This window comes from Xyrauchen texanus, chromosome 39, assembly GCF_025860055.1.
Source record: "Xyrauchen texanus isolate HMW12.3.18 chromosome 39, RBS_HiC_50CHRs, whole genome shotgun sequence".
Taxonomy (NCBI): Eukaryota; Metazoa; Chordata; class Actinopteri; order Cypriniformes; family Catostomidae; genus Xyrauchen; species Xyrauchen texanus.
The window spans coordinates 21630666-21642338 of NC_068314.1; the positions used below are offsets into that span (position 1 = coordinate 21630666).

General features: G+C 37.9%; 1 protein-coding gene across 4 annotated transcripts in view; it reads left to right on the top strand.

The window, feature by feature from the left end:
* LOC127632564 (membralin-like) overlaps window positions 1-10722 on the top strand; it is an 18305-nt gene extending 7583 nt beyond the window's left edge. For 3 of the 4 annotated variants that reach the window (XM_052111209.1, XM_052111212.1, XM_052111211.1), the window contains exons 4-11: window positions 1987-2097; window positions 3260-3382; window positions 3477-3577; window positions 5686-5743; window positions 5856-5939; window positions 6518-6650; window positions 7652-7751; window positions 7983-10721. In XM_052111209.1, coding sequence (XP_051967169.1) covers window positions 1987-2097; window positions 3260-3382; window positions 3477-3577; window positions 5686-5743; window positions 5856-5939; window positions 6518-6650; window positions 7652-7751; window positions 7983-8663 — 1391 coding nt within the window. In that variant the 3' untranslated portion in view covers window positions 8664-10721. Of the gene's footprint in view, window positions 1-1986; window positions 2098-3259; window positions 3383-3476; window positions 3578-5685; window positions 5744-5855; window positions 5940-6517; window positions 6651-7651; window positions 7752-7982 lie in introns of all 4 variants that reach the window. The other variant, XM_052111210.1, reaches the window with a different exon arrangement.
* Window positions 10723-11673: the final 951 nt, after the last annotated feature.

An 11673-nucleotide genomic window follows, 5' to 3' on the forward strand; every position in this document is an offset into this window, starting at 1 on the left:
GCAGAATCTGCAAGATCTATATCTTTTGAAAAAAATTCAAACAAAATAAATTATAGCTTAACACAATTGGTCCTGTTCAAACGTAATCGTACTCTTAGTTCTAAATATCATGTGTTGCCTCCTTGAGCATCAATTACCTTTTTGTAATCTTTTGTGATTGTCGTGCTTGTCCTTGTTTTGTCCTGGGCAGTGAAGATGTTCACAGTTTTTGACAAAAAGCCTCCTGGTACTGTACATTCTTTGATTTCCTTTCATGTTCAGATCCAGGTTGCCACTCATAATTTTATTGTGAGTTTTCTTATATATTTGATTGGAAAATAAAAGTGGCTGGACAATTTGGAATTCACAGGCCTCTGTGGCTGGTGGGAGTATAGTTGATTTCGTACCCTGCATACTCATTAAGCCATTGATGATCAAGGAAAAGACACTACATTAAAGGAATATTCCAAACGCAGTACAAGTTGAACTCAATCGAAAGCATTTGTGACTATGTTGATTACCACATAACTTGATTATGCAAATATCAAAAGCAAAAATCTATGCTACATTGAGTGGCACTTACAGTGGAAGTTAATGGAGCCCATTTGTGAAGGGTTTAAACCCAGAAATGTGAAGCTTTTAATTTATAAAAGCCATTATTATTAATTCTTCTGTTAAAACTGTAAAGTTTTTTTAAATTTTCATTTTATTTTATGTGGCTATACTTTTAAAACGGTGAGTATTTTTACATTTATGGATTGGCCTCATTCACTTCTATTGTAAGTGCCTTACTGTAATTTTAAGAAAAGGGAGGACTAGTTTAAATACATTTTTGTGGCAACTAACATTATGCCAGAAATGCTGTTGATTGAGGTTAACTTTTATGAACCAAAGGTGTGAAAATTATTGAACAGAATAATGTGGGTAATTTAATTGTATTATTTTATTGTGTAATATACATAAATAAAAAAGACCAGTTTTATGATTTATTTAAAAAAAAAAATGTTAATGCTAAACATCACGTAGATTCTGCAAGTTGCATGTAAACTCATGAGCAAAACTGTTTATTAGGATCAAATTGATGCTGTTTCCAATCCTCATGTATGGGTAAGTTTAAGCTTGAAAACCAATCCATATAGCCAAGACTGCTCTGAGGTTCCTCTGGCCGACCAATAGGGAGTTGAAGTTTAAATACTTGAAAGATTTGCTTTCTTTTAAAAAAAAAATTATCCCTTTTTCTCCCAATTTGGAATGCCCAATTCTCATTACTTAGTAGGTCCTCGTGGTGGAGCGGTTACTCTCCTCAATCCAGGTGGCGGAGGACAAGTCTCTGTTGCCTCCGCTTCTGACACAGTCAATCCACACATCTTATCATGTGGCTCGTTGTGCATGACACCGTGGAGACTCCACATGTGGAGTCTCATGATACCCTCCGCTATCCATGCACCCCATTGAGAGGGAGAACCACTAATTGCGACCACGAGGAGGTTACCCCATGAGACTCTACCCTCCTTAGCAACCGGGCCAATTTGGGTGTTTAGGAGACCTGGCTGGAGTCAGGGGAGGTAGTCAGTGCCATTACTTGCTGAGCTACCCAGGCCCAACCAAATTTCACAAGTATTTGAAGTTACTCACATTACTTGGTGGAGGAGAAGGTGGGATATTCTGTTGGAAATGAGGGTTAGTGCATTTTGGTCATTTTGACCAAATATAATGAATTAAATGAGAGGAAAGTCAGCCGGTGGAGTTTCTGGTGCCCCACTAGGGTAATAATAATGACAGTTACAACCGTGCTAACATTATTATTGTTAATCTTGTAAAGTCATTATGAATTAAGCGCCTCCCTCTATTGTTTTGAATGAGTTTGACAACTAGCCAGAAATGTTCAAGAGACAAAGACGTCACTTCCTTAAAATGATGAACAGTCCTTGAAATGGTTTATAATGTGTGAAATTAATGAAACACTGTCAGCATTTATTGATGCTTTTATGTTTCGTTTTTGTGTAGTGTGGCCGCAAGAAGAATATATCGTGGAATATTCTCTTGAGTACGGGTTCCTGCGGCTGTCTCAGGCCACACGCCAGCGGCTCAACATCCCAGTCATGGTGGTGACCCTGGGTGACTACCTCACCACCTGCAGCACAGCAGAAACACTCCAAAACACCACAATGCTCTCATGATAATTGAATGTCATCATAACACAGGAAATGCACATGCGATAAACAGATTTCATGCTTAATTTTTTGTAAGGAAATATATTAATTTGCCGTTGTGGGACATCAACAGTCTTCACGCATCTTTTCACCATATAATGAAAGTAAATGTTACTACGGGCCATCAAGCTCCAAACAGACAAAAAAAAAAAAAATGCTTCTGAAGCCATATGAGCACTTTGTTTAATGACTCACTTTCATTATATGGCAAAAAGACATGGACAGACGTTTAAAGAAAGGATCCCAATTCATTTAAAGGGATAGTTCACACAAAAATGAAAATTCTCTCATTATTTACTCACCCTCTTGTGATCCCAGATGTGTAGGACTTTCTTTCTTCAGCAGAACACAAAGCTTTTTAAAAGAATATCTCATCTATGTAGGTCCATACAATGCAAGTGAATGGAGATCAGACCTTTTGTAGCTCTGGAGACATATGGATTACATTTATGTTTCTTTTTTTGTGATTTTCGGAGCTACAAAGGTCTGATCACCATTCACTTGCATTGTGAGGACTTACAGAGCTGAGATATTAATCTAAAAATCTTTGTGTTCAGTAGAAGAAAGTAAGTCATACACATCTAGAATGGCATGAGGGTGAGTAAATAATGGAAGTATTAATTCACCCAAAGTATTAATTCACCCAAAAATGATAATTCTATCAAAATTATTCACCCTCTTGCTGTCTCAAACTCGACTTACTTTCTTCTGCGGAACATAAACAAATATATTTTGATGGAGAAATGATGTGAATGTATCCATTCAATAAAGTCAACGAGGTCAAGTTCCAAAAAGGATATAAAGGACATAAAGGTAACATGAAGGTAATCCATAAGACTCCAGTGGTTTAATCCATGTCTTCTGAAGTGATACTTATTGGTTTTTGGTGAGAAACAGGCCAATATGTTAAAAAAATTTTCACTATAAATCTTGACATTGCAGTTTCCTAGGCACGATCATGTTTTTCAGCAGACATGCACAGCAATCTGGGCATACGTCAAGCAAGACGAAGTGTAACTATTCCTTTAATACTGCTAAGTAGTGACCTGTTTGTGGTCTGTTTGTAGACCCCATGAAAGATCAGTGCTTTGGAGATGGCTTCAGCCGCTTCCTTCTGGATGAATGCCTGGGTTATGATGACATCCTGATGTCCAGTGTGAAGGCTTTAGCAGAGAATGAAGAAAACAAAGGTGTGCTATTTCCTTGATGCTGTGCCAAAGCACATGCCTTAATGACAGCACACCAGTAAATGTTTATGATGGAGTATGATTTGTTTGTATTCAGGGTTCCTGAGGAACGTGGTGTCTGGAGAACACTACCGTTTTGTCAGTATGTGGATGGCACGTACTTCCTACCTTGCAGCCTTTGTAATCATGGTTATATTTGTGAGTACTTTACCTCAACTGTAGTAGCCCTTTTACTCTAGAGAGTTTGTTAGTGATGGGTCATATGATCCATTCAAGAACTGAAAGCTGAAGAGAGCCTATTAACCTCCTGAGACCTGAGCATGACTACTGTGTAGACTTGCCACAATATCATAATTTTCACACCGGTGCGGTTCACGTTCAAACCGACTAACATGCTTTTAAAGCTGGTTGGACGCTAAGTGGTACTATATGGTCATTTTCGTGAAGCAGTAGCCTACACAATAACGCAAGGCAGTTTAAACTTTGAACTTTAGTTTTCATTTTAACAAAAAATTAAACTGGAAAAAGATGAAGAGCAGTTAAAATGTGTGGTGTTCAACTTTTTGAAAGATGGCTTTTCAACAGTTGTGAAGGGCAACATCTCTTTGGCAACAAGCCTAATTCATCCGTGAATTCTCTCCATCATGGACTACCGGTCAGGTATTTCGTTGTCTGGGCAAACACATCACTTATTGTGGGTTGTTGCAGGTTTAATGTTGGTGTTTTATTAACTTTCATCCCAGGACCAAGTTTAGCTGCTTTGAATGGGCAGTGACTTTTTGTGTGAAATTTGTTTTGTTCCCTCCTGGGGCTGGGAGATATGCAAGAAATCATTAACGATATTTTTATAAAAAAATAAACATCACAATATCTAATTACATCGTCAACACCCCGGCTGATCAGGATTGCTGAATTTTCTTGTTTTAGTGATTTTGCATTATAAAATAAATAAATTTATTTAAAAAAATGTAAAACCTAAACCAAAGACATTATATATAACCACCTTTCCATTTACAGTCATGCAAGTATGAGTCTATGACAACAGGCATAAAATTACTAATACAAATTTAGATCTAAAAACAATTAAAAATGTAAACATAATAATTAGAATGATGATGATAATCACTGAAATATAAATCATGGTTCGAGGTGAACGTGTTTTTGTATTATTTTATGATTTAATCACAGATTTATAGTTATATAAAATTACCCTGCAGAGTTGTGCTCACAATGAACTGCTCTGTGCAAGTAAAGCGAACTGAACTCGGAGCACAGGGGTGGACTGGGAAGAGAAATCGGCCCAGGATTTTACATAGAAACTGGCCCAGAGGTTGTTGAGCGTTTTCCTTTTCTGCATATCGTGCCACTGTTTTGTGGCCAGTTCTGCCTAACGCGGCAGCTCATTTCAGCTTATCGCAGCACATTCGGCCCGTTTCGCAGCAGGCCCGGTTCTCCTGATGGCCAGTCTGCCCCTGGTAAAGTTATTCAAAATAACTAACTGGTTTTTTTCAACGTTTGAGGGAATAAGGTCACATTTTCCACATATGTGGACATCATGTTTATCAGCACGCTGATGCGTGAAAAATAAATAAATGTTTTAAGGCGGCATATCAAATGTAACTAGATATGCTACTCTTTACAACCAAATAGGTTTCAATTAAGATATTTAAAGGGTTTCTTACCAGAGGCACTTTTGTTGGCCCTGCGCCTATAGAAGTGCTTCACAGAAATCATCGTCATGCTTGTCACGTCACGTGACGCACCCAAATTGGAATGCCCAATTCCCACTACTTAGTAGGTCCTCGTGGTGGTGCAGTTACCTCAATCCGGGTGGTGGAGGACAAGTCTCAATTGCCTCCACTTCTGAGACAGTCAAACCGCGCATCTTATCATGTGGCTCGTTGTGCATGACACCGTGGAGACTCACAGCATGTGGAGTTTAATGCTTCTCTCCACGATCCATGCATAACTTGCCACATGCCCCATTGAGAGTGACAACCACTACTCGCGACCACGAGGGGTTTACCCCATGTGACTCTACCCTCCCTAGCAACCGGGCCAATTTGGTTGCTTAGGAGACCTGGCTGGAGTCAGTCAGCACACCCTGGATTCGAACTCACGACTTCAGGGGTGATAGTCGGCGTCAATACTCGCTGAGCTACCCAGGCCCCCTGGTTTAGATATATTTAATATATTTATATATATAGTAAATCAATATAATCAATATATTGCATGAGGTTAAGGTTTTACATCAATACATCAACTAAACAAATAGAAATATTTTGACTTTGACCTCTTTATCTCAGACTCTGTCCGTGTCTATGCTGCTGCGGTACTCGCACCACCAGATTTTCGTCTTTATAGGTGAGTTCATGTCAGCCTCACACTTATATAGACTTCATCTTTACAACTTCATTAACATTTGTGATCTGTCCATAACACACAGTAAAAATCTCTCTAATTTCATCTGTGTCAGTGGATCTTCTCCAGATGTTGGAGATGAATATGACTATTGCTTTCCCTGCTGCCCCTCTCCTCACTGTCATCCTGGCTCTCGTGGGTAAGTAAAGCTCACTATTGGGAATCAAGAGTGCTTTTGAAGCCCTGCTTCATGTCTGTTAGTGTCTCCTATCCACTTGAATACGGTTGCAGCCTGATCTGTTAAACTGTAGGGTAAATCTCAGAGTACCTTATGTAATCTGAACTTTTGATTATTCCACTCTAAAATCAGAGTACAAAAGGATTATTTTTTCATAATCTTATATTTTGGCTTTACTTGTCATTGTTTTGCTGTATATTTTTTTTTTTCCCCTTTTTTCCAATTCTCCTCTGGATATTTAAATATAAAAAGAGGAAAATACAATGAAACTTATGACTTTATACTGTATATCAAATGAAAATGTCTTACAGGGTTCCCACTGTCATGGATAAAGTGGACATTTCTGAAATGTATATAGTGAATGTATATTTCTCTAGTTATGCTTGGTTCTTAAATGCTCATTAGGCTAGAAACCATTGTTTGTGGAAAGTCATGGAAATTGATTGATCAAAAAGCTTGGGAACTCTGGTTTTATGAATAAATGTCTGTTTGAAAGGCTTGGTCCATGGCTTATGGCTTCTTTTCGACCCTGTCTGTAGGGATGGAGGCCATCATGTCTGAGTTTTTCAATGACACAACAACCGCCTTTTACATTATTCTCATTGTTTGGTTGGCTGACCAATATGATGCCATCTGCTGCCACACCAACACGAGCAAACGCCATTGGCTAAGGTATGTTATCAGTCTTTTCTTGTGCTGCTGTTGAGGTGGTTCAATTGAGCTGCCCACCTAGACAGCATTTTTAAGACACCATAGGCACGCTCCTGACACGTAGGCTGTTCCAAAAGGCAGTAATATTATGCTGCCTTCTAAGATACAGTATCTTGTTTTGGCCAAATTCTAAGAAAGCATGATATGCAATCCTAGAACGTACTGCGACTTTAACAACCTGCTAATATTAAACTTTTGGAATCAATTGCACGTTGAGTCTCCAGAGTGCCTTTATTTTTGTGAGTTGCTGCCTATGAAGAGCGTTCCAAATCAGTCATTAATGAAGTTCCATGTTGGTTTTAGTTTCCATTGAGCAATGCTGTGTATTGTAAGAATATATTGCATTCTAAAGCAACTTTTATATCGCCTAATTAAATGAATTTTTATGTGTCTTCCAAAATAATGTAAAGTATATTTAAATTATCTGAATTATTATATTTGATATATTATTGTTTACATACAAATATTGAAATGTGATTAATTCGATAATTCTGCATGTATAAAAAAATTTAATTGATTGACAGCCCTAATGTAAGTATGTGTGTGTGTGTATATATATATATATATATATATATATATTTTTTTATATATATACATATATATATATATATAAATATATTTTTATATATATATCCGTATATACACTTTTTTTGAATATTCTGATTGTTAAAAGTCACACGTAACCAGCAGAGTTTTGTTTTACCTCAGTGGTTCAATGAGTGGTTGATGCTCTTGGTTGGATTAGCATTTACAACTCAAATGCAATGTGGTCGCATGCATTTTTGACTACTTTCACTCATTGTTTTTGTGATCTGATCAGAAAAACCTTTAGACCCTTTTTACACCTGTATTTAGCACTGTCCACTTGTGATGGCATCATACTAAATGCATCTTAATACAAGGTATAAACAGGGGCTCTGTGGATGCAACCTATCTAAGGGATCTCTTGTGTTACTTTTCAGATTCTTTTACCTGTACCACTTTGCCTTCTATGCATATCATTACCGCTTTAATGGCCAGTACAGCAGCCTGGCTCTGGTCACCTCATGGCTCTTTATTCAGGTATCAGTAAAAGTCTTATTTGAAAGTTTTTTTGATGTTCACTGCCGTTCAAAAGTTTGGGGTCACTTGACTGAAATGTTTCTCATGATCTTAAAAACCTTTTGATCTGGAGACGTATGCTTAAATGTTTGAAATTATTTTTGTAGACAAAAATATAATTGTGTCAATATATTAATTTATTTAATTACATAATTTTTCCTTCAAGAGCTTCTGTGTGTTTGTCTTCGGCAGCACTCAATGATCTATTTTTTCCACCACTACGAGCTGCCAGCAATTCTTCAGCAGATCCGGATCCAAGAGATGCTCCTTCAAAACCAGCAGGTGGGTCAAGGTAACCAGACGGCCCTGCAGGACAATCTCAACAACAACACTAGCACCGCAGCACCTGATGGCCAGGCTAATGCAGCCGCTAACACTAATGGCCAGGATGGCCTAGCCGCTCAGGACCAGCCTCAGATCGAACCCCACAATGGCTTTTTAAACCCCATTCTGCCCATCGACCCATCCAGCTCCATCAGTGACCTCAACTGGATGGCCGAGATGGCCATTGGACCAGAAGCTCTGGCTATTCCACACCTTGGTGGCTCGATCTTTGAGACAGGAGGGATCCAGGAATCGCCAACGTATAGCACAGCTGTATCGGAGCTGCAAAGTCCAAGCATACCAGGAGAGAACCAGGGGAACATTAGCACAGCCAGCACTCCTGCAGCAGATATGAAGTGCTCTCAGGGTCTGGGGCCCCCTGGTGGCGGAGGAGGCCTGACGGAGTCTGAAACAGATCCCGCTTCCTCCTCAATGACCTCACACACAGACTGCAAAGTAGCAGAAACGTGCAAGGGCACCACGGACTGGGACGGAAAAACAGAGAACGAAAATGAAAGCTTGTCAGACTCCCACTCGACCCCTGCTTGAGAGATGCACTAGATCTCTTACGTTGAGAACGAATGAATTTAAGCCTTTTGCTCTCTTCACCTTCCCTCTATGTAAATTAATCCAGAAGGCATAAAGAGGAGAAGCTGTGATGGAGCATTATCTAATTACATCCTCAAAATCTCAGACGAGAACGTGAGGAGGGCCGAAGCAGACTCTAGAGTAAATTCTTATTGAATTGTGAGAGGATGTTATCATTTGGAGAGTCTTTACATGTGATTGTTTTTTTTTTTATGATTTAAACTTTTTTTGTAATACAAGAAGTATTCAGCTTGCAAATGTGATGTGTTGCATAATTCTGGTACTTTTTGTGATTATATATGTGGGCGCTATATGTATCAATGGCCAGCACGTGAGACATTCATACATTTTAGATCTGAATATACAACAGTGATCTGGCTTTTGCAATCTTTATTTTGCCTTTATTTCCAAATCTCTAATGATTACATTGACTTGCTCTTATGGAAAATGCTGCCTATTTATAGTGGTGGAAATAAATGCAAATGTGTTAATGTTTTTTAAGGGCCCACTACCTTTTCAGTTCTTGGACACTAGTGAGCCTCCAAAATGCCTCCATGGGGTTCCATGTATGTTCCGAGATAGTAGCTGTGGATGGCCAGATGTTTATTTGTGGCAATGTTATTGAAAAGAAGTGCACAAGTAGAGCTAGAACAAGCTGGCAGCCAGTTTCAAAATTATTATACCTGAAAAATGATCTGTGCTATTATAAGTGCTAATTTAAAACACTGTCCTGTTTCACAGAGGTCATTTCACATGGTTCTTCCTCATCAAGAGACATTGGTTCTTAAAGAGGCTTTTTGTGGTTAGTTTAGACAGGCGTGTCATTTTGCATAAATCTGGCTTTAATAGAGAAAACTAAATATTAACCCAGTATTTCCCTCTGAAGTACTTTGGGGTCAGTAGCCTTACCAGAGGCTTCAAAGCCAGCAAGACAATTGTCATGGGATATAAAAGCAACTTAACCAAGAGTAAATGTGTTGCTGCGCTAACAGATTTTATTTCTAATCTTCCAGACAAATAAGATGCAGATTCCTTCAGACAAAAAGCAGACTGTATTTGTGGATCAGATGTGAGGAATTATTTCCTTCTGTCTTGCTAAATCAATATCGAAGCATTGCAAGGCATCAAGAGTACTGACCAAGGAGACAGTTGTCTTCATATTCTGCTTTTGCATAGAGATTTTGATATGTAGGCAGCAATTTCAAGTTCAGTTTGTTTCAGGGACTGTAGAAAGAATGGTGGATGCCTGATGACAGAACAGATTTTTTGATCTTCATGACCACGTGTAAAGAAGACTACATTTACCTTCACTCAATTCACTGTACACCAAGAGATCAAATAAAGGAATCTGTTGTTGTATACACTCTCTTTGACATGGGTATGGATGGAATAACATTTTTGGGGGAGTAGGATGTTCATTTAAAGGCTATGCAACAAAATGGCAAGTTAAAGCCGGCCCTTTTTTTCCCTTCAAATTGTGCAATATTTTGTGAGGTGCAGATCTATAAAGGATTCCAGTTCTGAAAGAGTGATTTCTAAGATTTTATGATCAGTTCCTCAAATGTATTTTATTTTTTGCCGATTTGCCATTGCGAGAGGAAACGGATGATTGTAGTGTTTAGATGCATTGTAGGTAGTCTAGACAGAAACTTAAAAAGTCTCCGTTCTGTGATAAACTAAATTTCGTCTCATTCAAATGTATTTAACTGAAACATACCAAAAAAAAAAAAAAAAACTGCATAAAGACACAAAATTAAGTTCCACTCTGAACCTTTTTGTGGTTATTTTGTGTTTCTCTTATTGGTTCTAGAAACACTGTACCAGCCAAAAGTTTGGACACACCTGACTAAATTAGTTACTAATGATATGAAAGACATTTTAATTTTAAGGATTTATAAATGCTTGTAATTAGTTTTGCTGACAAACATACATTTTGCCCAAGCATTAATTTTTAATTCATAAAACATTTTTAAATGGTTGAGTTGGACAATGGAGTGAAGGAAAATTATGGAGCCAGAAATAAGCCAAAACAATTTGAATTGTGTACATTTGAATTATAGACTTTTGAATTTGAATTATAAGTGTGATGTTGCCAAATTTAATATTAAAATACACATTTTAAAAAGGTTTGAATTATATTTTTTAAACTCCATTCCTGGACATTTCATATTTAACCAAATTGAATAGTTTTTTTATAGCAATTTTTTGGTTCTGAATTCTTACACTGTAAATATTCAATTTTTAAAAATACAGCTTCAAGTATTCAAGATGAAGAACAAATGTTCAAACCGCAGAAATTCAGATCTACAGAAAGTGGGTCAGAGATCAAGCTTCCGTGTTCCACAGGGAAGAGTAGAGGGTCTCGGAAAAGTCGAACGGAGCATTTTGGCCAATTACAGGCCGAGGTGCAATAATTCTCTGGCGCGAGTGTGATTCAAATGAAGTTGTTCTTAAACTTTTATGGTTAGCACATGAGACATTTGTCTAAGCAATCTCTGGTATTTGTTTTAGTATAAAGTATATTTAGTATGAAAGTGATTAGTACATATAACTCAATAATGAATGTAATTCTGCTTCATTCCACATCAGATCCAAGTCGGATGTTATTTCAAACACTTGTTGGTGTTTGTAAGTGCGTTTTAAGCTCAAGACATGAAGATCACGAATGATCATTCAGATGTGTGTGATTTAGCAGGCGTGATTACATGGCAGTGATGTAGTGGGCTAAAACACTAAACTGTCAAGCAGAAGGCTGTTGGTTCGATCCCCACAACCACCACCATTGTGTCCTTGAGCAAGGCACTTAACTCCAGGTTTCTCCGGGGGGATTGTCCCTGTAATACGTACTCTGTAAGTCACTTTGGATAAAAGTGTCTGCCAAATGTAAATGTAAATATAAATTATACGATTCATTTCATGTAAATTGTAGGCTTATTGTAAGGCATTTGATGGAGAATTTACACACCGATCT